Consider the following 27,251-nt stretch of genomic DNA (forward strand, 5'->3'; position numbering starts at 1 on the left):
GTAATTTCATGTGCTTGAAATACCATCAGTTCTCAGTCTGGTCTGTCCATAAAAGTGAATTGAGTTGACAAATGTGAAGAAACAGGGTCCTATGATACATCACATTTTGGACCTGATGGGAGCCAATTCTAATAAACTACAGATTATTTTTACAGCAAAGACCTTAATTACCAGTCACCCAAATCTACCAAGCAAAAGAGGAAATCAATGAAATGTGTTGTAAAGGGTTTGAGGAATCTTTTAGGGGTAAGTGGCAAATTAACATTTTCAGAGCTCTGGAACCTTTGCGAACGAGCACCGTCCCCTTACATCTTTAATATTGGCTGGCCTTGGGAGAATGGCCTTTGGGCTCATTTTCTCCTGCAGGAGGTCTTGCTGCCTGTCCTCTCGGCTAGGTAAGGAGGCTCGGGCACTTGCCCTGGCAGGTGACTCAGCTCCCGTGAGTCTGAGTGGCCATGGAGAGACAGTGCCCTTAGGCCTAGCGCAGTGGCCTCTGCTCTTTTAGGGACCAAATAGGGCGGCCGACCACTCATGGGTCCAAAATCACCAAACATCTTTTGTCCTTCAAATGTGAAGCTTTCCTTTATATCTGCAAGGATTGAGGGCCTAGAGATCCCAGCCCTGGGCCTGTTTGCAGACTTAGCAGAGCCTCGGGGCCAACCCTTGCGAGAAGTAGCTGGCTTTAGGATTAAACCGTGCTGGTGCTTAGTGTTCTGAATGAGTCTCTAATACGTTTTTTAAAATACATCCAATTAGTATCAACTTGTGGAGTTAGAGAAATAAAAACTATGTAAATCATGAAGGATTTACATGGTCAAGTCCAAATCCCACTGAGTTGAGGAGACGGACTTTAGAAAGTCAAGTAACTTGCCCAAGATAAGACCTTTGGCTTGTTCATTCAGTAAATACTTATCAGGTACCCATTATATTCCACCTGGTGTGCCAGTCACAAAGCCAGGAGTCAAATCTAGTATTTTGTTTCCCACTGCTCTTTTCTCTAAATTTTATGGTGACTGTTTATCTCAGGTATTTTGGGTGTCTTTCTCCAGAAGGCCACTAATGTATCTGCTTAACCTCGTGATTGTTCCATATAAAAGCTCATGACCCTTCTCTCAAAAATGCTTATTTTTTTACTTGGGAGGAAAAAGCTTTGGATAGAGGTCTCAAAGTTCTTTCGACCCCACCTTTCAGGTCCAAAATGGAAATAAGAGTACCCACCTTTCACGTTGTTCTGAGGACTAGAACTGGTAGGACCAGTTCAGCACTAGGCAAAGCACCCAGTGTCCAATGAGCCTTCCGATGCTGTACCTGCTCTGACAAGATCCAGGGCGAGGTGGTCAGTGGCGGTGCCATGCCGGTGGAGATGACAAAGCACAGAAGAGGCCTGAACACAGCTAGGCAGGACAGGAGGACATATGGGAAGATGCGATACCTGACCCGAACCTAAGCCCACCTCTGGGCCCAACCAGGAGGATGAGGTGGGGCAGAGCAGCTGAAATGCACAAAAACCTAAGACCCAGAGCAAACAGTTACCAAAACAAGTTTCTTCCTTGGGAAAAATGGATCTTCTAAAGTCACAGGCTTGCTTTTGAACATTTTTTATTCACAACTAGGATTATGCAAAAGCAACTTGATTTATCATTTCAATCAAAACAAGTCATTTAATCATTGCTTTAAAACTGTTGATGGGGCACCTGGGTGGCTCAGTGAAGCGTCTGACCTCAGCTTGTTGTGATTTTGTGGTTCATGAGTTTGAGCTCCCCGTTAGGCTCTGTGCGGACAGCTTGGAGCCTGGAGCCTGCTTCCTGCTTCGGAGTCTGTGTCTCCCTCTCTCTCTGCCCCTCCCTTGCTCATGCTCTGTCTCTCCCAAAAATAAACCTTAAAAAATTTATTAAAAAAATAAACTGTGGAAAATAATATGCAGCTGACAATGTTGGGGTTAGGGGTGCCCAAACCCTGCACAGTCGAAAATCCAAATACAACTTTTGACCCCCAGAAACTTAACTACTAATAGCCTACTCTTTACCAGAAGCCTTATTGATAACAATACATATCTTGCATGTTTAATGTATTATATACTATGCTCATAATAAAGTAAGCTAAAGAAAATGCTATTAAGAAAGCTACAAGGAAGAGAAAATACATTATATCAAAAAACCGTGTGTAAATGGACCAGCGCAGTTCAGATCTGTGTTCAAGGGTCAACTGTACACAATGAGCACACATTTCATACTTGAGTCATGTTCTTCCTCTTTAACCTCTGCTCTTCTTTTTCTGGAGGGCTCACCTCCTAAACAGATACGAGATAAGATGTAAAATTCAGTATCAAACATTTCCAGAAATTTTGTCCAAAGTAGTTCTCAGGTATCGTCAACAAAATACTAGCAAACTGGATTCACCAAACTGAATCCAACAATACATTTAAAAAATAGGGACACCTGGGTGGCTCGGTCGGTTAAGCATCTGACTTCAGCTCAGATCATGATCTCGCAGTCTGTGAGTTCGAGCCCACGTTGGGCTCTGTGCTGACAGCTCAGAGTCCAGAGCTTGCTTTGGATTCTGTGTCTCCCTTTCTCTCTGTCCTTCCCCAGCTCACATTCTGTCTCTCAAAAATAAACAAACATTGGAGCGCCTGGGTGGCTCAGTCGGTTAAATGCCTGACTTCAGCTCAGGTCCCCAAATCAGGCTCTGTGCTAATAGCTCAGAGCCTGGAGCCTGCTTCACATTCTGTGTCTCCCTCTCTCTCTGTTCCTCCCCTGCTCACACTCTGTCTCTCTCTCTCTCAAAAATAAAGATTAAAATAAGTATTTTTAAAAATTTTAATAAAAATAAAAAATAAAATCATTCACTAAACCATGACCAAGTGGGATTTATTCCTGGGTTGCAAGGGTGGTATGCTGCAGTATTTGCAATTTAATATAGCACATCAATAAGAAAAGGATAAGAATCATATGATCATTTCAATAGATGCAGAAAAAGCATCTGACAAAGTACAACATCCATATTCATGGTAAAAGCCTTCAGTAAAATGGGTTTAGAGGGAACATACCTCAACATAATAAAGGCCATCTATGAAAAACCTACAGCTAACATCATCCTTAATGGGGAAAAACTGAGCGCCTTTCCTCTAAGGAAAGACAAAGATGTCCACTCTCACCACTTTTATTTAACACAGTACTCTAAGTCCTAGCCATAGTAATTAAACAACATAAATAAAAGGCAACCAAATCAGGAAAAGGTGAATGTTTCACTATTTGCAGATGACACAAAATTGTATATAGAAAACCCAAGGGACGTCTGGGTGGCTTTGTCATTTGATCGTCCAACTTCGGCTCAGGTCATGATCTCACAGATTGTGAGTCTGAGCCCCGCAACGGGCTCACTGCTGTCAGCGGAGAGCCCGCTTTGGATCCTCTGTCCCCCTCTTTTGCTGCCCCTCCCCAATTTACACTCTCTCTCAAAACTAAATAAACATTACAAAACCTGAAAGACTCCACCAAAAAATTACTAGAACTGATACGTGAGTTCAGCAATGTCACAGGATACAAAATTAATGTACAGAAATCTGTTGCGTTTCTAAACAGCAATAATGAAGCAGGAGAAAGATTAAAACAACCCCATTTACAATTGTACTCAAAATAATGGGATACCTAAGAATAAACCTGACCAAAGAGGTGAATGACCTGTACTCTAAAAACTATAAAACACAGATGAAAGAGAACACAAAGGGAAAGACATTTCATGCTCATATACTGGAAGAAGAAATACTGTTAAAATGTCTATACCACCCAAAGCAATCTAAATGTTTAATGCAATCTCTATCAAAATACCAACAGCATTTTTCACAGAACCAGAACAATCGTAAAAGTGTATGGAGCCACAAAGGACCCAGAAGCCAAAGCAATCTTGAAAAAGAAAAACAAATCTGGAGGTATCATAATTCCAGACTTCAAGTTATATAGCTGTAGTAATCAAAACAGTATGTACTGGCACAAAAATAGACACACAGATCAAAAGAACAGAATAGAAAACCCAGAGATAAACCCCTAAGTATACGGTCACTTAATCTTCAACAAGGCAGGAAAAAATACCCAGTGGAAAAAAGTCTCTTCAAAAAATGGTGTTGGGAAAACTGAATAGCCACATGCAAAAGAATGAAATTGGACCACCTTCTCACACCATACACAAAAGTGAATTCAAAACGGATTAAAGACCTAAATATGAGACCTGAAACCATAAAAATCCTGGAAGACAGCACAGGCAGTAATTTCTCTGACATCCACCACAGCAACTTTTTTCTAGATAGGTCCTCTGAGGCCAGAGAAACAACAGCAAAAATAAACTATTGGGACTACATCAAAATAAAAAAAGCTGCACAATGAAGGAAACAACAAAACAAAAAGGCAAACTACAGAATGGGAGATGATATTTGCAAATAACACATCTGATAAAGAGTATCCAAAATATATAAAGAATTTATAAAATTCAATACCAAAAAACCCAAAAAATCCAATTAAAAATGGGCAGAGGACATGAACAGACTTTTCTCCAAAGGAGACCTACAGATGGCCAACAGACATGAAAAGATACTCATCATCATTAATCATCAGGGAAATGCAAATCAAAAGGACTAGGAGATATCACCTCATACCTGTAGAATGACTAAAATCAGAAACATAAAAAACAAGTTCTGGCAAGGATGGTGGACAAAAAGGAACCCTCTTGCACTGTGAATGGGATTGCAAACTGGTGCAGCCACTGTGGAAAACAATACAGAAGTTCCTCAAAAAGTTAAGAACAGAATTACCCTATGATCCAGCAATTGCACTACTGGGTATTTACCCAAAGAATACAAAAACAGTAATTCAAAGGGATACATGCACCCTGATGTTTATAGCAGTATTACATACAATAGCCAAGATAGGGAAGCAGCCCCCCACGTGTCCATCGCTAGAAGAATGGATAAAGAATATGTGGTATATACAATGGAATATTATTCAGCATAAAAATGAATGAAATCTTGCCATTTGCAATGTCATGGACAGAGCTAGAGAGTATAATGCTAAGTGAAACAAATCAGAGAGAGATAAACACCATATTTCACTCATGTAAAACTTAAGAAACAAATGAACAAAGTGGGGGGGAAAAGAAACCAAGAAACAGATTCTTAACTCTAGAGAACAAACTGAGGGGAGGTGGGAGGTAGGTGATGGGGATTAAGGAGGGCACTCACTCTGATGAGCACTGGGTATCACACGAAGTGTCGAATCACTATATTGTACATCTGAAACTAACGTAACACTATGTTAACTAACTGGAATTAAAATAAAAATTTCCCAAAAAAAGTAGTCTTGAGCTGATGGGGGAGCCAGTCCTTCATATTAGAAGGTGACCGCCCAGCAGCGACCCATCTCCACAGACACTGTCTCCAGCTGGTCAGGCCATACGAACCCCGGGCTGCCCCCGGGCAGTGGTCAGGGCAGGAGGGACACTCCCTCCTCACTCTGTACTGACATTCCAATCATACTACTTGAAATATGTTTTCCTGCTTCCTCAACATTTCACTTTCCCTATCTAAAAGTATTTTAAAGCCTATGGATTTTTTAAAATGACTGCTTGCATTTTATGTGCTTTCTCAGTATGCTTTTAAAGTTTTAAATCTATTTTTTACATGAAAAACAAATGCTTCCCTTGGACAGGTGACCAGCGCTTAACTGACATGCTCAACATTTGTGTTACTGAAATGTTTACTCCCACCTGTGATTCCAGACCCGGAGTGAAGCATGTTAAGTGTTCAGAAAACAGTGAATTAATTAATATGGCATATGGGCAGGGGCACCTGGCTGGCTCAGTCGGTTAAGCATCCGACTTCAGCTCAGGTCATGATCTCGCAGTTCATGAGTTTAAGGCCCACACTGGGCTTTGTGCTGACAGCTCAGAGCCTGGAGCCTGCTTCAGATTCTGTGTCTCCCTCGCTTTCTGCCCCTCCCCCACTCACGTTCTGTCTCTCCTTCAAAAATAAACATTAAAAAAAAATTTTTTTTAATATGGCATATGGGCAATAATTCCCATTTTGCCCTTATATATTTACTTGGTAAATAGGATTCCCTTGTATATTTAAGACTGAAAATTTATTTGTACTTATAAGTAGAAACGGAAATAATTAAAGGGAAAATATTTTAATAACATGGAAATGGAATAATCCTCAACTACTCATACACCCAAACAATAAGAACACCCAGTTACCACGATGAACATGATGGATGTCTTGCTCTACCACACAGAGCTATCGGTCCCTCTCCCATTGAGTGTGGTGGCGACTCAGGGCCCCACACATTTCCTCACAGGCCTTTCTATCTACCTAGAACGCCTGCCTGGTCGGTGTATACATAAGCTAACACTTTCTTCACCACCAGTGAGGGATCTTCTTCTCTGAGCAGTCTTCCAACATGCACCTGATCACAGGGGTCAGACCCTCCTGTGGGTCACTCCTGGTCCTGTCACTATATTAATCTCCCAGAGTCTCAGTGAAGTATACAAACATCTGTCTGTGCCCCAGGGCTGTGAGCAAATTTTTAGTCCAGGAGTTGGCTCCTGGGTTCAGGACAAACCCCCTTAGAATTGAACAAATTTGGTTCTATCTCATCACTGGTGACCTTCCTTGCTCTCAGTAATCTTTGAGCCTTTTCTTCTTCTGATCCCCATCACTGTCTGAAAAATAGATTCTAGCTCATTCCTCTGAAAGCAAAAGAACTCGAACTCCAGACGTGTGAATGAACTTCAAAGATGAAGACCTGTTTATTCCTGAGCTTTTCTTCTGAATATTGTTGCTTCCCACTTACATTTTCCCTTGAAGAGCCAACATTTTTAAAGTTTTGATGAGAAAAAGTGTATACAACTTGCAGACATGCTGAAATGACAGATATGAGAGGTTTTTTTCTCAGATTCATCACTTTTAAACACCCAAAAGGTTTTATGATCACATCAAAAAACTACAACGTTTAAATAAAGGGTCAATTATACGAGCAGCAAACTCTTTATTACACATTTTCCCTCCATAAGAACAAGAATTATTTAATTGATTTTTTTATTTTGGGGGTGCCTTACCTTCCCAGCTAAGCTTTTCTGTGGGAAAGTGACCCTAACAAACACAAAATAAAAACAAAAGGCCTTTGTACCGTTTTCCTAAGTAAGTAACAGCAGGAGAGAGAGTAAAAGGCCATCAGTCTCTGTGGCCCTCAGATGAGGAAATGTTACCTCCATGCCCAGCTTACCTCAAAGGTCCCCTTGGTTATGGTTTTTCACAGCTTTGATGCCTTTCTCTTCCTCATGGACACTATTGGGGTCCTGGTAGGGGACACCCAGCCCCTGCTGGTTCTGCCCCTCCCACAGATGGACTGTCTGCTGAGTAGAAGCCCTCAAACGTTCCTTTTTCTGTAAAGAAGCAAATCAACCATTTAACTTAAAAATATGAACTACCTCTGTGCTCACTTGAACCTACGTTTACTACAATTCTTGTCTTTAGAATATAGTTGTCTCCATTCCACACCTGTTACCACACACAGCGATCACTCTCTTTAGTTCTAAGGCGTGAAGGTAACACAAGGTGAAGAGGCCAAGGGCTCTCTCGCACCAGCGGCCGATCAGAACTGGCACAGGCACGGCCCTGGGAGCTGCAGCGTCCCCTTGTGCTGCCCGTCAGTCAGAGTCTGGAGAGCAGCAACCAGCCTGAAGAACCTCATCCTTGCCCAGTGGACGCCTGAGGGCGGCCGTTTCTGTTAATCCCTGAGACAGACAACCCAACTTGCTCAGGCTCCATCAAAGTACAACGGTGCTCAGATATTCCTGTCAGGGCCCCTCACCCCAGAGAGCTCCCCGTCGCTCCTGATGACAGGATGGGGAGGTACTGGCAGGGGAGGGTCCCTGAGCCCCAAAGTAGAACTTTCACACCCTTCACACCCTTCTCTGCCTGGCGATCCACACACTGGTGTTCACAAGACAGAGCCTAGTTGAGTGAGTCAGGAATGTCCTTTTGACCTTCCCAGCACTTCATATCTCACAAAGTTTTATGATACCTGTCATAAAACCTGTCAGATTTCTCCCTGAAATCTCATGAACTGGAGAGAGAACACCTGAGTGTCTGATTTGCTACATCTCACCAGAAGCCACTGATATTACTAGGGTTAACCACACACTTAGGTTTAAGTTGGCTCCCTGATAACTATAAGAAATAAAATGGTTGTGGCAATACAAAATTGTGAATTAATATTCTGGAGAGTAAGCCTGTAATACCCCCCAAAAAAAATCCCAGCATAGAGCTTAGCAAACGTACCTTAATCATTTCAGTGCGCTGGCACTCAGGATCACAACCAGCCATTGGTAAGATTCTAATCTTCTGCGTCCTTGAGCATCTATTAGCAAGCAGCAGGGTCATCTTTCTATGTGTGACACTGTCTGTAGAGTGAGGTCTGCTGGGAGATGGACAAGAATGCCCCACTGTTGACTAAGAACATCACAGGTGATCAAACCGAGAGCACAAACAGCTGTGACGATGACCCCTTCCCCTTTAGCAGATGAAGGACACTGGGCCTCGGATCCTGGCACTCTGAGGCTTCCTCCTTCTCTTGTTCCTTCCTCTGTCCCTTCTCCGGGGGGGATGCTGAGGGGCTGAAGCACCAAGTGGAGAAAAAAGGAGAGCAGGCGGCAGGGTCAAGGGCTTTTACAAAGAAATCCCTGATGACAAGCAGAAAGAGAAGGGATGTGAAATCTCAGGTCTGTGAGGGTGGTGCAGAGGCCACAAGTCCTGACTCAAGAACTAAAAGTCTCTTTATCTGAAATACAATTAGAAGGAAGGGCAAGGCAAGGAGGCCTCACGATAGCCCAGAGGACAGGAACAGCTGGTGCAGAAAACATTCCTGGCTCAAGGGAGGCAGATTGGTGGTGCATCAGAAAGAAAGAATGATCCTTAGGAGAGTCTCTGAGGTTGTCGAGAGATGGGACATAAAGAGTGTGGAACACGGGGCACAACAGGGAAAAAAGCACGCTGCAGAATTGTTTGTCTTTTACACCCCTGGAGAAAAGCTCATTAAGAGGTTGGATCCGAACAACGTTTATTATGCCAGGTCTCCACACTGCATGCCATCTAATGTATCATTTGACTTAACTGACACACCATTCTGTGAAGTAGATATTATCTCCAATTTACAGATAAGGACACTAAAAATTAGTGAGATTGAGACTCTTCTTCAAGCTTGCACAGAAGTCAGACACTGTTAATGTCTAAACCTCAGTGCTGTTAATCTTTAAAACAGAGCAACAGATTTGAGTATAATGTACATATCATAAAAGTCACTCATTTTAATACACAAGTAAATAACATTTTAGAAAGTTAATACACAAGTAAATAAACAAGTAAATACACAAGTAAATAAACTTTTTAGAAAAAAATTGTTAATGTTTATTTTTGAGAGAGCAAGCGCGCGCACAAGAGAGAAAGAGAGAGAGACAGAGAGAGAGAGACAGCGCGAGCGAGCAGGGGAGGGACAGAGAGAGAGGGGGAGACAGAATTTGAAGCAGGCTCCAAGAAAGACCCCAAGAAAGAAACCCTGGGCGCACTGTTCATCTGTTAAGTGCCCCACTTCAAGGAGAGCTGCAAGACGGACAACAGCGCTGTAACCTTCAGAGGCAAGATGCGCGAAGGAGTGAAGGAGGAAAAGCGCCCAACAAGGCAGCCGCAGCACAGGGGTGCAGCGCGTATCCTCTTGGGGTCAGGCCGCAGCCTGTCCAGCCCCTCCCCCGCCTCTGCCGCGTGCACACGCCAATGACACGCTCACTATCGGCCCACCTCCCAGCTGTGTTCCTCTCACGGGAAAGGGCACTGACCCGCGCGGAGCTGCGTAGACCAGTCCTCTAAGCCTCCTACCAGGTGCACTGACCAAGGTGAATTCATTTACTGGTCTCCCGGCTTACATACTGGTCTTGTGGTGATTTCGATAGCATGAACTGGCTCCCTGAGAAACAGCAACTTGTAGCAAAAGTGAAAAAACAGCATGGGAACCGAGCACGTCCCCTGGTGAGCTGCACCCCGAAATTATGTCAGGGCTGAGTCAGGCCTTTTGCACGGCCTCTTGGCCTGGCTGCTCTTTAACAGCCAGTACCAACACGTCAGTATAAAGGTTACCTGAAGGTGAGCTTGGCTTTGAAGACGGCTTGTCCCTGTAGACCTGTGTCTTCTCGAACGAACAGGTGGTTGTAATTGCCCTGCAGGGGGGCCTTGTAGACATCAAACACTTCATTGCCCAGATGCAGGGAAAGGCTGGAAAGGAGACACCGGTCAGTGCTGGGGTGGACATGTAACGAATCCTACAATTCCCATTCTCCCCTATAGGCTTTACTTAAAATGCTGTGCAACTGTGCACTGAACTCGTGAGAAAAACAGAGATGCCGTAAATAACTCATGCCCTTTTATTTTTTTTTAATTTTTTTTAATGTTTTTATTTATTTTTGAGACAGAGAGAGTCAGAGCATGAGCAGGGGAGGGGCAGAGAGAGAGGGAGACACAGAATCTGAAGCAGGCTCCAGGCTCTGCACTGTCAGCACAGAGCCCAACGCGGGGCTTGAACTCACGGACTATGAGATCATGACCTGAGCCAAAGCCGGATGCGTAACCGACTGAGCCACCCAGGCACCCCAACTTATGCCCTTTTAAAGCAAAAGGTGGTAAAACTCCTTCTCCTTCCCATTTGAGACATAATAGTTTTGTCACTTTCCCAATCTCTACCATTTCATTAGTGAAACAGAAACATTTTTTCCAAAATACCAATTTATACTGTCCAGTAGCACCTGGCGCATGGGAACGAGCATTGGGCGCTCACTCGGATAAGGCAGATACCATGAATCTGATCACATCTTGGTCCCATTTCTAAAGTGTCCTCCCAAAGGCCTGGATTTTGTTAATTCTTTAGTGACAGAGGACCCCAAAGTAAGGTCCCACATGGAGAACTCCACGCCTCCCAGGCCTCCCTCCGGGTCTGTCAATGCTCTTCAGGCGTTATGGGCTCACCTTCCATCTGACCACTTGACTATCCGAGTATTGCTTTCTTTAATTTCATTTCCTTCCTCATCCCGGCGTTTCCTCCATCTTATAGTATTTTCCACCTGGTTCAAAATACAAGGGCATTACAAAACGAGTGTAACTAAACTGCATGTTCTTCATTTCCTCAAGTGACTTATAATCATGTGCCAAGAATTCATATGTAGTGATAAAAGAAGCTTCCAAAATAGCTGATGAAGAAACACTAAAACACTCCTACTACGAATACCTAGAGATATTGGTTAAACTAACCATTTTGTTTAAATCTTTCCTAAGCTTGGGGCTCCCAGGTGGCTCAGTTGGTTAAGAGTCAGACTTCAGCTCAGGTCATGGTCTTGTGGTTTGTGGGTTCAAGCCCCATGTTGGGCTCTGAGCCTGGAGTCGGCTTCAGATTCTGTGTCTCCCTCTCTCTCTGCCCTCCCCTGCTTGTGCTCTCTCTCTCTCTCAAAAATAAAAATAAAAATAAAAAAATTTTTTAATCTTTCCTAAGCTCTAGTTTATAACAGTGGAGGTAAAAGCCAAGGACAATGCAGGATGGAGGTATTACCAGACACACCAAAAGTTCAAAGAAAGGATGAGGCTTTGGGTCTACATGAGATGGGCAGTTAACATAGAGATCTCTGCCTACTGTTAAGTCCACTTGAAGGGCTATGAACCCAGTGAAGGGAGGACTAGTAAGCCTAGCCTAGTAAGACAAGGAAGCTCTGGGCATTACGTTAAAAAAAAAAAAAAAAGTAAATAAAAGAATATACACTTAAGATACTCTTAACAATTAAAACAATTAAGACTTGTGCTTTGCCCTGTTTGTTTTTTGTTTTTTTGGGTTTTTTTAGTTCAAATTTGTCCTACCCATATAGTAGGGAACCCCAAATCATGAAGGTAGTGTAAAAATTGGTTCTGCCTCCGGCAATAGCTCATGACGCCCTGTGTGAGCAGTAGAGTGTACAGCCATCCCAGGCCTTCTCAAGAGGAAACATCTCAAAACAAGGCATCTCTTTGTACATAGTCTGAATTTCCAGAAAGAGCCTGAGAGATTTCTATTGTGGGAAGTCTACTGTAACATGTAGAGGCAGTTCCATATACCTATGTTTATACGAAATGAAGTAACTAGGGGCGCCTAGGTGGCTCAGTCAGTTGAGCATCCGACTTCAGCTCAGGTCATGATCTCACAGCTCGTGAGTTCGAGCCCCGCATCGGGCTCTGTGCTGACAGCTCAGAGCCTGGAGCCTGCTTCAGATTCTGTGCCTCCCCCTCTCTCTCTGCCCCAACCCACTTGCATTCTGTCTCTGTCTGTCTCAAAAATAAATAAACATTTTTAAAAAATGAACTAACAATTTTCAAGAATTTTTATCTTTTCTTCCATTGAAAAATTACAACTGCAAAAAAAAAAAAAAGGTTAGAAAAGTGACAATTACAGGGACTATGAGGCTATGTAACTTCCCCCCTAAAAACATTCTGAAGAGACATTTCAGACCTTGGTCTGAACAGTTGTTTGTTGACTGAAGAGTAAACATAAGACATCATTTCATAATCTCAAGTCTCAAATCATTATCTCTGTTTTATGAAAAACTTAAAAAAAAAAGGGAACAAGTACAGAATGGTACCTTCAATTTTAACATGGTTCTATCTTCCTCATCAAGCACTTTCACACCTTCAAATTCATCTTCATAATACTGAGGATCAAAAGGTCTAAAAATGGTTTTTTAATCTCAGGTTAGCCATATCTAGTAATGAATATTGTTAGTGCTGTAAAATAATAATAATCTTTACAACATGCACCAAGGTGTTTTTAAAAAGTCACAGTAGACAAGTCACTTCATGTAAAACTTCAAGCAAGTATGCAAATTAGTGTACTTTCTTGAAATTTGATTTTAACACATCTGAAATAAAATCCAAATGTGACTAATAATTCGAAGTCTTATTTGAAGAATTACATTTTCTGAAATATAAATAACATATGGTCCATCTTTCACCATTTTTAAAGGAAAGTATCATGTTTAATTGCATAAGAGCTTACACTCACGAGGCTTCATGAAAAATACCCAATACTATGTTGTTGTCCAAGATCATGGTCTTTTCTAGTCACAGTGGCTTTCGCACTGAACATTTATGATTTCTCTAGCAAACTTTCTCAACCTCATTTTTCAGCTTTACACTAGTGAAAAACACCTGCATCATCCTTTCAGATGAGGAATGTCTAATCTTTATGATTAGCCAACTCATAAGAAAAAACATTTATATTCCACTTATTTTTATTTAATATCTTGAAAAAGAAAACTTTAATCAGTCCTCTTACTTGGATTCTATGCTGAGAAATCTGGGTAGTTTAACAAAGTACAATTCATTCCCCAAATCAGAGTTGACATTGGGGATTTCTATTTCTATTCTGCCTTCAGAAATCGGCTCTTCCTCCTGTTGGTCCTGAGGCACTCCATGTTCTTCCTAAGAGAAGAATCAGAATGTGATAGCTTGAAGTGAAATCAGAAATGCTCTAGCTGAGGGCACCTGGATGGCTCAGTTGGTTAAGCATCCAATTTCAGCTCAGGTCATGATCTCATGGTGTGTGAGTTCAAGCCCCGTGTTGGGTTCTGTGCTGACAGCTCAGAGCCTGAAGCCTGCTTTGGATTCTGTCTCCCTCTCTCTCTGCCCCTCCCCCTCTTGTGCGTGTGCACATGCGCGTGCATGCTCTCTCTCTGTCTCTCTCAAAAATAAATGTTAAAAAAAAAAAATAAATAAATAAATAAATAAATGTTAAAAGAATTTTATAAAAAAAATAGAAATGCTCCGGCTCTCCCATACTAGGCAGATGCAGGTGTGACAGGAAGTAAATTCAGGCACCACTTTAGGAATAAAGTAGTCAGTAACCCCTCCAGGTCTCTCCCTAAAATTTCATCCTCTCCGCCAACAATACCACCATGGGAAACAAGACCTGTAAGCCTGCATTACCAGAAAAAAATACTTATTTTGTTGGCATATCTAGTTTGCATAAGACATTAAACAAAAGAACTGTGAAACTGTACAACCCCTCAGTACTAAGTAACTATTGAATCAGAGAAGAGGGCACCTGGGTGGCTTATAAGCATCTGACTTTGGCTCAAGTCATGATCTCACGGTTTGTGAGTTCAAGTCCCACTGCAGGTGAGTTTGTGCCCTGCTTCTCTCTTCCTCTCTCTGCCCCTCATGGGATTCTCTCTCTCCTTCTCTCTCTAAAAAAAAAAAAGAAAGAAAGAAAGAAAGAAAGAAAGAAAGAAAGAAAGAAAGAAAATCAGAGAAGTCAAATAGCACATGCTTTTTGGCACAGGTTTGGGTTCAGAAAAACTTAAGCCAAAGGTTTTCAAATTATGAGTTTTCAGAGTTTAGCCCCTAAAGTTTAGCATCAACCTCTTCTGAGCAGTTCCTTCGGTGCCTTCTAATATCCACAAATTCCCAACACAGCTGAGAAAGTCACCCATTTATCAGATGTTTCAGACTGCTACTCAATTATCAATGTCCTCTCCCCATAGGAGTCAGACCCATCAGGCTTTGAAGCTTGTTTAACTTTGAACACTGGGACCTGTTGAGGTTACTGAGTGTACTTACATGAGGCTGCCCTGGAATGGATTGTTCATTGTCCCCATCGCTGTCTGAAGAAATGTCACCTATGTCTCCAAACAGATCCATGGTCCTACTATAACTTTCAGTGTTGGGAGAAAATGTACAGCATTACTTTCTCTGACTGAAGTTTTTCACACGCTCTTACCCCATCACTTTGACGTTTTCCCAAGATTCATAAACCAAATCTCCTCTCCACTCAACCAACCTCAGACTGGCTCCCTGAGCCTAGCCCTCAGGAGCCCGTCAAGTGTCTCTGGATAGGGAAGGTGGCCAAGTTGGTTGGTGGAAGGCAAAGCTGCTATGACAGCCAGCTTTCAAGATACTTTCTGGTGGTTCCTGCCTCTGGTATTCCTGCCCTTGCATAGTCTCCTCCAACACGTATCATGGCTGGTCTATCCGATTGATAGAATACAACCTCACTTCCAAGGCTAGGGCACGACATTGTGGCTTTTCTGCCTTGCTCTTTCTCTCCTGCTCTAGGTCACCCACTCTAGAGGAAGCCAGCTGCCATGAAGACACTCAAGCTGCTACGGAGAGGCTCACGTGGCAACAAACTGAGGCCTCCTGCCAACAGCACAAGAGTGAACCATGTTGGAAACAGATCCTTCAGTTCCAGGCAAGCCTTTAGATAGTGTGTTCTCAGCCAATGTCTTGATTGCAACCTCATCACAGACCCTAAGCCACAACGACCCTGCTAAACCAATCGTGACCCTCAGAAATGGTGAAATATTAAATGTTTATTATTTTAATCTGGCCTTCTCAGGGGATAGAGTTGGAGAAGGTGAGGCATGGTATGCAGGTAACACAAGGTATGTCTAATCCAACACTCATCTCCCTAAACCTTTGGATTCCCTCCACATAATGCCAGGGAAGCTTTATTGCAAGTAGGTCACCAGTGAGTTTGTTTTAGTTAACCAACCAGCTACAGAGCCGTGTCTCACTATGTGCTATATGCGCTAACGCATCAAATCCAGAGTACCTAAGTGTACCCAAACCAGTTTGGCCCATGCTAGTGTTATAGTCTGTCCTTCATCTCACATTCTTAGAATATACTCCACACATATTCCCTAGGCTTCTCTCTGTATCAGCAAAATCTTGCCGTTCTTTTGGGAAGCTAGTTCTTCCTCATTTGGGAGTTCGTGCTTTCTTCGTCAGAGTCTGAGGAGGTCGTAGCGCTGGGTCTGCTGGTAACAAGTGGGTCAGACAGCATGCAAAGGGTGAGCCTTGAGGAGAATACAAACTGCCCCAGGTGACATTATTACAACATTTTCAAGCAAGGAAAGATCAGTTTCTTCAGACCTAGGGAAGCAAACTTCTCAAAAGCAAGGGAGTTCTCAGAGTGACGAGGAAATCGAGCTTTTCAGCTTCATCCAAACAGACACCCCGCTCCTAGTTTCTTTCTCTATCCAATGTCCTTTCACATGAGAGATATCAAGAAGCTGTGGATTCAATTAATGTTTTAATTCTGCAATTGCACAATTAAATGTTGTCTAACATCCTGCTACCTCGGCCTTCTGATTATGAGATAGAAGATTCTTTCAGAGCTGTAATGAACTCACTGGTTCTCTGACCATGACCTGAGCTGAATATTTAAAGACCTAAGCCTGTAATTTTCTTCTGTAAGTCCTCCAGAGCACTCAGAAGCATCCATGCCACACCACAGTCCAATTAATCATCACTACTGCCTAACAAAGTGTAGCAGCCATTAAAGCCCTCAAACATAGGAGATTATCTGATTCATCATGCCACCACATCATGGATTACCAGCAATCCCATTGCCTGTCGGTGAGAAGCTCAGACCTGCATTTAAACCCAAACTAACCTACCAATCGCCTCTTTGAGGATTTGTTTCCTGGACTACCCAGTCAGGTCCAAGTGGGGCAAGAGAAAACACACCAGTTATCTATACAGAATTTTTTAAAAATTGTACTGGGGCGCCTGGGTGGTTCAGTCGGTTGAGCGTCCAACTTCAGCTCAGGTCATGATCTCACAATTCATGAGTTCGGGCCCCGCATCGGGCTCTGTGCTAACAGCTCAGAGCTGGAGACTGCTTCAGATTGTGCCCTCATCTCTCTCTGCCTCTCCCCTGCTTGTTGTCTTCCTCAAAAATAAACATTAAAAAAATTTTTTTAAATTGTACTTAGGTTAGCACTTTTGGAAATGAGGGAACAAAGAGAAGAGGTGAAATTATTAAACTTAAAAACTTACAGTATGGAGCTGAAACTCATACCTGAGGAAGAAAAGTGTCCAGCTGGCACTAATGCCTCTGGGAGGGGCAGGTACAATAAAGCTGGCTCTCCAAGTGTTGGTAAAGCTGCAAATTGGACAGAGCTGCTGTGGGAAGGAACTGCTTCTGCTGAGACTGAAGTGTTTGTGGGCCTCTTAGGAAAGCTGCAACTTGACAGGAAGCCTCTAGAAAATTCCATAAACAAACAGGAAGGAGCAATCTCTTATTTGTTATCCAGTCTTCCAGTCTCCCTCCAGCGCCCCCTAACAGGGGGCAACTGGCAAAGATGAAATGTGATTACAGAAACTTGGCCCCAGCATCACTAAGCTTGCAAGATAAGAGCATAATAACGGACCCACATGCCTACTAGTTTAAAAAAAAAAAAAAAAAAAAAAAAAAGTAGGGGCGCCTGAGTGGCTCAGTCCATTGAGTGTGGACACTTGGTTTTGGCTCAGGTTGTGATCTTTCGGTTCATGCAATTAAGCCCCATGTTGGGCTCTGTGCTGACGGCTTGGATCCTGCCTGGGATTCTCTTCCCCTCTTTCTGCCCCTCCCCTGCTCACTTGTTCTCCCAAATAAGTACCTTAAAAAAAAAACCCAGGCATACAAGTTTCAACTTGGTAAGACAAGAAACAGCACGAGACTGAAGGTTTTGGTGTTAGGAAAGTGGCACAATGGTGATTTAGGACCTTCTCTTTCAATGTCACTTTTCTATGGTCCGATTTCGGGATAAGCCTCCCACAGCCACCACGCCCAGATTGTACCAACAGCACGAGAAGTAGGGTGGAATCCATTCATAAGTGAAAGATCAGTGTATGTAGAAGAACACCACAGAAAAGACATATGTGCGTGCTAAATTTAAAACATACCTGCAAATTCCTTGCCATTCCATCGACTCAAATTTCCCTCTGATTAGTGACTCACTTGTAATGAACAGAATGTGTTGGACTTCAATGTGACTTTCCATGCTAGCCACAAAACCTAAAAAAGGTAATACAGCTTGTCCCTGGTTCCCTCTCTTGGGTGCTTGTCTTTGGATCCCAAGCATCATGCTGTGACAAACGAGGGCCAGGACAGGGATGCAACAAGTGACACATTCACCGTGGGTGAAAAAAGGGTGCCAGAATCTCAGTCATCAAGTTAAACTGCAGCACAATGTTTTTAAAACTCCGTGTGAAGAACCCATGAAAATATTAAAATTTTAAGTAAAGCGAGGATCCATCCAGCTCTGTACTTGTGCAACTCGTTTCACTTGCCTTACCTTAATTCCAGTCATCAGATGCTGTTTACAAAAATGACATCTTGTTCATCATGGATTTTTGCCTTAGTTCCAATTTTTTTAAATGTTGTATCACGATATTATTTATTTTGATTACTATAGTGGGCTGAACAGGGATTCCCCCCGCCCAATCCCCACAAAGTTCATATCTACCCAGAACTTCCCAATGTGAGTTTATGTGGCAATAGGGTCTTTGCAGATATAGTTAGTTAAGACGAAGTCCACTGACTTGGGGTTGGTCCTAAACCCACTGACTGGTATCCTTATAAGGAGAGGAAGACCTGGACACGTACAGAGACACAGAGCAAACACAAGGGGAAATGTGCCATGTGAAGACCAAGGAAAGACTGGAGTTACACTGCCAAATGCCAGGGACTGCCAGGAGCCCCCAGAAGCTGGGACAAAGGAAGGAAGATTCTTCCCTAGAGCCTTTAGATGAAGGCTGGCCCTGTCAATATTTTGACTTAGGATTTCTAGGCTCCAGAACTGTAAAAGAACACATTTTTGCAGTTTTAAGCTACCCAGTTTGTGGTACTGTGTTAGAGAAGCCCGCAAACTCGAACAATCACAGAGGCTCTTTCCGTGCCTTTAAAACTCTGCACCCCATAAGCATGCCTCACTTGCCTCACCTGGCCCTGACCAGGACGCTTCTTCATAAGGGGGTGGGGAAGAAAAGAGCAGCAGGAGTTCACTGAAACCTCAGGCCTCATGTGAAGCTTATACAAAAATCAACTCACTTTCAGAAAAGTAGATTTCCTGAGCAGAGACTGGCTTTAAAAAATTTTTTTATTACAATTAAAATTACACAAAAGCAAATCAATTCATTTCAATCAAAATAACTCATGTTTACATCATATTTAATAAACTGTACAAAAAATACATAAAATGTTTTCACATTTTTCTTCAATCATCATCTTCTTCCTCTTCATCACTGATCACGTACTTCTTATGCTTTTTATTTGCTTTATCATCATCTTCTGCTTTTCTCTTTCCAGAAGGTTCCCCTTCCTACACAAAGAAAATTTTTAAAAATCTAGTAGTCAATAAAGAATATTTACAAGAAGGTTTGTCAAAAGTAGCTCTGAACTGAATGATCCTCTGAAAACACAAAACAAAACAATTTTTAGAATAAGAACACTCACCAGATGCATAAAGCCAGTGGTGAAGGTCATGGCCAGTTTTCAAATCTACTAAGTACTAGAAGCATTCAAAAATGACAACTAACCGGCATTAATTACAAAGTAACTATAAAATAACCCATCTTCAGGGCTGTAAGGAAGAGATAAGCAATTATCACCAATCTCTTGGAAGGAAGGCCTTGTACATGGAGAAGGGCATGCAGAAAACTGGAAACTAGGTTTGCCCTGGAAAGGATCAAGGCTCTCCCAAAGAAGTCTGCCTGTATAGCCACTTGTCCTGTTGTATATTTTTACAATGATCTGGTGATTAAACTTTTCTCTGCTTCCTCAGCAGTTCACCTCTTCATTACCTAAAATTCAGTATTTTAATGACCATCGATTTTGTAAACTAATGATTTGTTTTGCATATACTAAAAACTCACATAATAAAGGTTTTTTAAAAATATTTGAATTAAAAGCTTATTACACAAGTTTGCATTACTTAAAATCATGTACAATGCTGGGACACCTGGGTGGCTCAGTAGGTTAAGTGTTCGACTCTGGATTTCGGCTCAGGTCAGGATCTCACGGTTTGTGGGATCGAGCCTTGCGTTGGGCTCTGTGCCGACAGTGAAGAACCTGCTTGGGACTCTCTCTCTCCCTCTCTCTCTGTCCCTCCCTCGAGTGCACTCTCTCTCCCTCTTTCTGCCCCTACCCTGCTTGCATGTGCTCTCTCAAAATAAATAAACTTAAAAAAAGTAAATTAAAAAAAAAAATTAAAAATCACGTATGATGTTCTAATAGAAACAATTCACGAAGTTATCTAAAAACAATTTTTACAGATAGAATTCAAATATATCAATAGCTAAATTATCCAGAATATGACACTCCAGAATTGCTTAACTAGCTTCCTCAAAGATGAAACAGAGTGAATATTCTGAGGCTGAGGTTGCGAAAGGCCAGTGAATGGTAAACACGTGGGACTCTGCCACACTGAACCGAGCTACAGAAAACCCCTGCGCCATGTATACACGCAACAAATGACAAAACTACTCTTGTCACACTGAAACGAGGTTTGCTGCCACAGCTATAAGTGCAAGTCCATACAGACACAACAGGCTGCCCATGGTTTTGAAGGAGCTGTCTTCGAACAATTTATCTTTAAGACTAATTACGATTACTAAGTGTTTTTAAGGCTAATTTTTTTCACACTAATAAACCAGCTCTCAGAGTTTAACCAAAAACATACCTAAGAATATACATAAATAAGAGTGTCTTACAGACTTCAACTGTATTACTAAGCTGTAATCAAGGAAGTATGGTACTGGCACAAGAACAGACACTCAGATCAATGGAACAGAATAGAGAACCCAGAAATGGACCCACAAACATAGGGCCAACTCATCTTTGACAAAATAGGAAAGACTATTCAACGGAATAAAGACAGTCTCTTCAGCAAGTGGTGCTGGGAAAACTGGACAGTGGCATGCAGAAGAATGAACCTGGACCACTTTCTTACACCATACACAAAAATAAACTCAAAATGGATGAAAGTCCTAAATGTAAGATAGCAAGCCATCAAAATCCTTGAGGAGGAAAGCAGGCAAAACCTCTTTGACCTTGGCCACAGCAACTTCTTACTCAACACGTCTTCAGACGCAAGAGAAACAAAAGCAAAAGTGAACTATTGAGACTTCATCAAAATAAAAAGCTTCTGCACAGAAAAGGAAACACTCAGCAAAACAAAAAGGCAACCGACAGAATGGGAGAAGATATTCGCAAACGACCTATCAGATAAAGGGTTAATATCCAAAATCAATAAAGAACTTATCAAACTCAACACCCAAAAAACAAATAACCCAGTGAAGAAATGGGCAAAAGACATGAATAGATACTTCTCCAAGGAAGACATCCAGATGGCCAACTGACACGCACACACAAAAATGCTCAATATCACTCATCATCCAGGAAATATAAATCAAAACCACAATGAGATACCACCTCACACCTGTCTGAACGGCTAACATTAACAACTCAGGCAACAACAGATGTTGGCGAGGATGCAGAGAAAGAGGATCTCTTTTGCATTGTTGATGGGAATGCAAGCTGGTGCAGCCACTCTGGAAAACAGTATGGAGGTTCCTCAAAAAATTAAAAATAGAACTACTCTATGACCCAACAACTGCACTACTAGGTATTTATCAAAGGGACACAGGTGTGCTGTTTCGAAGAGAAACATGCACCCCAATGTTTATAGCAACACTATCAACAATAGCCAAAGTATGGAAAGAGCCCAAATGTCCATAGATCGATGAATGGATAAAGAAGATGTGGTGTGTATGTGTGTGTATATGTGTGTGTGTGTGTGTGTATACACACACACACACACACACACACACACACACACACACATATACACACACAATGGAGTATTACCCGGCAATCAAAAAGAATGAAATCTTGCCATTTGCAACTATGTGGATGGAACTAGAGGGTATTATGCTAAGTGAAATTAGTCAGAGAAAGACAAGTATCATATGACTTCACTCATATGAGGACTTTAAGATACAAAACAGATAAACATAAAGGAAGGGAAGCAAAAATAATATAAAAACAGGGAGGGGGACAAAAACATAAGAGACTCTTAAATATGGAGAACAAACAGAGGGTTACTGGGAGGGGGGGATGGGCTAAATGGGTAAGAGGCATTAAGGAATCTACTCCTGAAATCATTGTTGCACTATATGCTAACTTGGATGTAAATTAAAAAAATAAATTAAATTAAAATTAAAAAAAAAAAAAGTGTCTGAAAGTATGAGACCAACACCAAGAACGTCAAAGGCTTCTGGGAAAATATACTCCTAATCCCAATCACAGGAAATCCTACAAAAGAGAGGCAGCTGGGGCTATGCTGTTCCAAGTCACCTAGGGTCCCATAGACAGAGGGCAAGGGCCTCTAACAGGTAAGGCAGGGATGCCAATGTGGAGAATGAAGGTTCCATGAGAGAAGCAGGGAGAGGAACCAGACCACTGGGTACCATACTCTAATCCTTCTCAGCAGGTCACCTGCTCCATCTGAAGAGAAGGCTAAGAACAGGCTGTGATCCTTTCTCTTCCACTGTCTTTGTGTTTCTTTCCACTTGGGTTTGTCCCTTTTCCACAGGTTCTCCTCTTACCCATTTTTCTACCTTTCAAGTTATTTAGGTTTTCTCAAGTTGTAACCACTTCCAAAAATAAGGGAGGGGAAAAAGCTATTTTTCTCTTTTTTTGTAACTCTGACCCTGTTGGGGAAGGAAACTAATGTTTCCTATTCAAATACTACATGTCACTGTGCTATCCACTTTCGTATGTTATGGTCTTGCAACAACCGTGCAAGCAGCAAATATAAATCCCATTGCAGAGATGAGGGAACAAATGCAGACATGAGATGACTTGTTCAAGGCCGTGGAAGTGGCCAAGATTCTATAGTCCAGTTCATTCCAATCCAGACTCATGCCCTCTCCCCCATATCCTCTGCTGATAATGGCAGTTCCCTGCGAACTTAGAATCTGCAGATCCCCCTGCATTTCAAAGACACACCCAGGCTCATGGCATCGGGATGGGGTTTGGTGCGCAAACAGGGAGAGGGACCTAGAGCACGTGTGAGCCTTACTCCTCTCCCCGACTGTAATCCACAGCCAGAACTTGAGCTGGGGTAGTGAGGACAAAGTGGCCAGGGGATGGGAGGTCCAGGCAGAGGAAATAATTTGTTGTCACAAAAGGGGAAGGGAGGGATATAGGAAGACACCTAACAGAGAGTATGTGGACGAGGTAGAGGGCAGTTCCTATAACAGCCAGCCAGGAGGCATTCACAAGAGGCATTTTTAAGTCAGGCAGTTACAGGTTTTTCCAGCCTAAAAGAAGGCTATTTCATGGATCACATTTAATAATCTCTTTTCTGAGAATACTAGAAATAAACAGAAGTTCCATGGCAATTCTCAATTTTCGTTCACAGTTTCTGCTTGCCAGGAAATAAAACAGCATCTGCTTAGATGAGGATTCCCGTTTGCCAACAATGCAACACACTGGAAAAGCATCATTAAGATCCTCTATCTAGAGGTGCCTGGGTAGCTCAGTCAGTTAAGCATCCAACTTCGGCTCAGGTCATGATCTCACAGGTCATGAGTTCGAGCCCTGCATCAGGCTATGTGCTGACAGCTAGGAGTCTGGAGCCTGCTTCGGATTCTGTGTCTCCCTCTCTCTCTGCCCCTCCCCCGCCTTGTGCTGTCTCTCAAGAATAAACAAACATTAAAAAAGTAATAACATAAAAAAATAAAAGAAAAACCTGGCATTCTCAATTTTCACAAGGTTATATGTAATTGAATTCTTTGAAGAATGAACAGGATTTTGGAGGAAAAAAAATAACCTAGACCCAAGTAGTATGAGAAAGCTGCTTTCACAGAATGATCCCATCACATAATATCTGTCATTATTAAAAAATAAATGGAAAAATTAATTAACTGATTCTAAGAAAATTCATAACATGAAGTCAGAATTAGTACTTTCAGGTAATCTAAAAAGACCTAGTTCCAAGAGTATAGGTTAAAGTGATCCCAGGTAGCTGATACTCAATGCACCTGGAAGAGGCAAATCTAAATCATCTTTGTAGGAACCCATCAACCTAGGACCCAAAATTCCCATCGAGCTGAGCTAAGTAAATCAATCATTTAATCACAGAATACGTGAGAGAAGTCAGTCATCAAGAAATAGAGCCAGAAAATAGGCAATAAAATTACACACAAAAGATTTCAGACACTGGAATTATCAGACATAAAAGACTACATACAGCTTTAAAACATTTTAAGACATAAAAAGGAGAAACTGGAAATACGAGTTGGGGAAGGAGTTTTTACAACAGTCAATTTGAGAAAGACACTAAACTTCTACAGATGAAAACTAAAACAACTAAATTAAAACCTCAGTGACAGAGATTAACAACTTGAGATGTAGTGAACTAGAAGGCAGCTCTGAAGAGATGCCCCAGAGTGCAGAGACGAAGACACGGGAAACATGAAAGATGGTTTGAGGGTTGTGGAGGACACAGGAGTAACATGCATTTAATTTAATTTAAATGCATTTAATTTAATTTAATCAGGGCTTCAGAAAGAAAGGACAGCAAGAAAAGTACAGAAGAATTGATGACTGAGAAATTTTCAGTACTGATGATGAATTCACATTCAGAACAAATCCCAATCAGAAAAATAAAAGGAGGGGCCCCTGGGTGGTCCAGTCAATTCAGCATCCAACTCTCAATTTTGGCTCAGGTCATGATCTCACAGTTAGTGAAGCTGAACCAGCAGTTGGGTCCATGCTGTCAACAGAGCCTGCTTGGGATTCTCTCTCTCTCTGCCTCTGCCCTTCTCTCTCTCTCTCAAAATAAATACACTTTTAAAAAAAAAAAAAAAAGGAAAAAGAAAAAGTAAAAACCAAATAGATACCTCAGTACAATTCAAAAACACCAATGATAAAGATCTAAAAAGGCTCAGCTAAAAGAAGTCCTGGGGATGGAATGTACAGCATGGTGACTCTACTTAACAATGCAGTATTATATATTTGACAGTTGCTAAAAGCACAGACCTTAAAAGTTCTCATCACAAGAACAAAAATTTGTTAACTATGTGTGGTAATGAATGTTAACTAAACTTACTGTGGTGAACATTTTGCAATACATACGTATACTGATTGAATCACTATATTGTACAATACCTAAAACTAATGTTACATGTCACTTATATCTCAAAAAAAGACTTAAAATTTTCAGCACGTGTACTCTTACAATTTGAAAAGGTTACTGCTAAAAGTATGAATTAAGAGGGGCGCCTGGGTGGCTCAGTCGGTTAAGCCTCCGACTTCAGTTCAGGTCACGATCTCACGGTCCGTGAGTTCGAGCCCCACATTGGGCTCTGGGCTGATGGCTCAGAGCCTGGAGCCTGCTTCCGATTCTGTGTCTCCCTCTCTCTCTGCCCCTCCCCCGTTCATGCTCTGTCTCTGTCTCAAAAATAAATAAACGTTAAAAAAAAAAAAAGTATGAATTAAGATATTTTAAAATTACTTTGGAATAATTATTAGTTCAATAGAAATTTAATTTATTGAACTATTCAATACTATTCAAATAGTACTTCATCTAAAGAAAAAGAAAAGAGGTTTTCCTCCCATAAGAACTGTTTCCATTAATTAAAAAAAATGTATAGCCAACTAATCTTTGACAAAGCAAAAGAGAATACCCAATGGAATAAAGACAGTCTCTTCAGCGTGTGGTGCTGAGAAAACTGGACAGCGACATGCAGAAAAATAAACCTAAACCACTTTCTTTTTTTTTTTAATTTTTAAAAATATTTATTTATTTTTGACAGAGAGAGAGAGAGAGAGAGAGAGACAGAGCATGAGCAGGGGAGGGAGAGAGATGGAGACACAGAATCTGAAGCAGGCTCCAGGCTCCGAGCTGTCAGCACAGAGCCCAATGTGGGGCTTCAACTCACAGGCCGCGAGATCATGACCTGAGCTGAAATTGGATGCTCAACTGACTGAGCCACCCAGGCGCCCCTACCTAAACTACCTTCTTACACCATACACAAAAGTAAACTCAAAATGGGTGAAAGACCTAAATGTAGGACAGGAAGCCATCAAAATCCTTGAGAAGAAAGCAGGCAAAAACCTCTTTGACCTTGGCCACAGCAACTTCTTACTCAACACGTCTTCAGACGCAAGAGAAACAAAAGCAAAAGTGAACTATTGAGACCTCATCAAAACAAAAAGCTTCTGCACAGCAAAGGAAACACTCAGCAAAACAAAAAGGTAACTGACAGAATGGGAGAAAATATTCGCAAATGACATATCAGATAAAGGGTTAATATCCAAAATTGATAAAGAACTTGTCAAACTCAACACCCAAAGCACAAATAATCCAGTGAAGAAACGGGCAAAAGACATGAATAGACACTTCTTCAAAGATGATAGCCAGATGGCCAACCAACACATGAAAAAATGCTCAACATCACTCATCATCAGGGAAATACAAACCAAAACCACAATGAGATACCACCTCACACCTGTCTGAATGGCTAACATTAACAACTCAGGCAACAACAGATGTTGGCGAGGATGCAGAGAAAGAAGATCTCTTTTGCACTGCTGGTGGGAATGCAAACTGGTGCAGCCACTCTGGAAAACAGTATGGAGGTTCCTCAAAAAATTAAAAATAGAACTACTCTATGACCCAACAACTGCACTACTAGGTATTTATCCAAGGGATACAGGTGTGCTGTTTCGAAGGGACACATGCACCCCCATGTTTATAGCAGCACTATCAACAATAGCCAAAGTATGGAAAGAGCCCAAATGCCCATCGATGGATGAATGGATAAAGAAGATGTGGTATATATATACAATGGAGTATTACTCGGCAATCACGAAGAATGAAATCTTGCTATCTGCAGCTACATGGATGGAACTAGAAGATATTATGCTAAGTGAAATTAGAGAAAAACAAATATCATATGACTTCACTCATATGAGGACTTTAAGATACAAAATAGATGAACATAAGGAAAGGGAAGCAAAAATAATATAAAAACAGGGAAGGGACAAAACATGAGACTCTTAAATATGGAGAACAAACAGAGGGTTACTGGAGGGGTTGTGGGAGGGGGGATGGGCTAAATGGGTAAGAGAAATTAAGGAATCTACTCCTGAAATCATTGTTGCACTATATGCTAACTAACTTGGATGTAAATTAAAAAATTAAAATTTTTAAAAATGTATTGAAAATAGACAAAAGAAAGAAGAGATAAATAAACCTTCTGATCTACCCACACTGAATGATATCTAGTTTCTAGTCAAGCCTTGCCATCTCAGGGCCCCGCACACTTTCTCACAGGCCTTTTCATCCACCTAAAATGCCCG

General features: G+C 41.7%; 1 protein-coding gene across 5 annotated transcripts in view; it reads right to left on the minus strand.

Annotated features, from left to right (window-relative positions):
• Positions 1–19,032: 19,032 nt before the first annotated feature.
• The window catches only part of LEO1 (LEO1 homolog, Paf1/RNA polymerase II complex component), a 75,458-nt gene continuing 67,239 nt past the window's right edge, over positions 19,033–27,251 (minus strand). For all 5 annotated transcript variants that reach the window (XM_049613632.1, XM_049613628.1, XM_049613629.1 and 2 more), the window contains one exon: positions 19,033–19,200. In XM_049613632.1, coding sequence (XP_049469589.1) covers positions 19,163–19,200 — 38 coding nt within the window. In that variant the 3' untranslated portion in view covers positions 19,033–19,162. The remainder of the gene's footprint in view (positions 19,201–27,251) is intronic.

Source organism: Panthera uncia (assembly GCF_023721935.1).
Source record: "Panthera uncia isolate 11264 chromosome B3 unlocalized genomic scaffold, Puncia_PCG_1.0 HiC_scaffold_1, whole genome shotgun sequence".
NCBI lineage: Eukaryota > Metazoa > Chordata > Mammalia > Carnivora > Felidae > Panthera > Panthera uncia.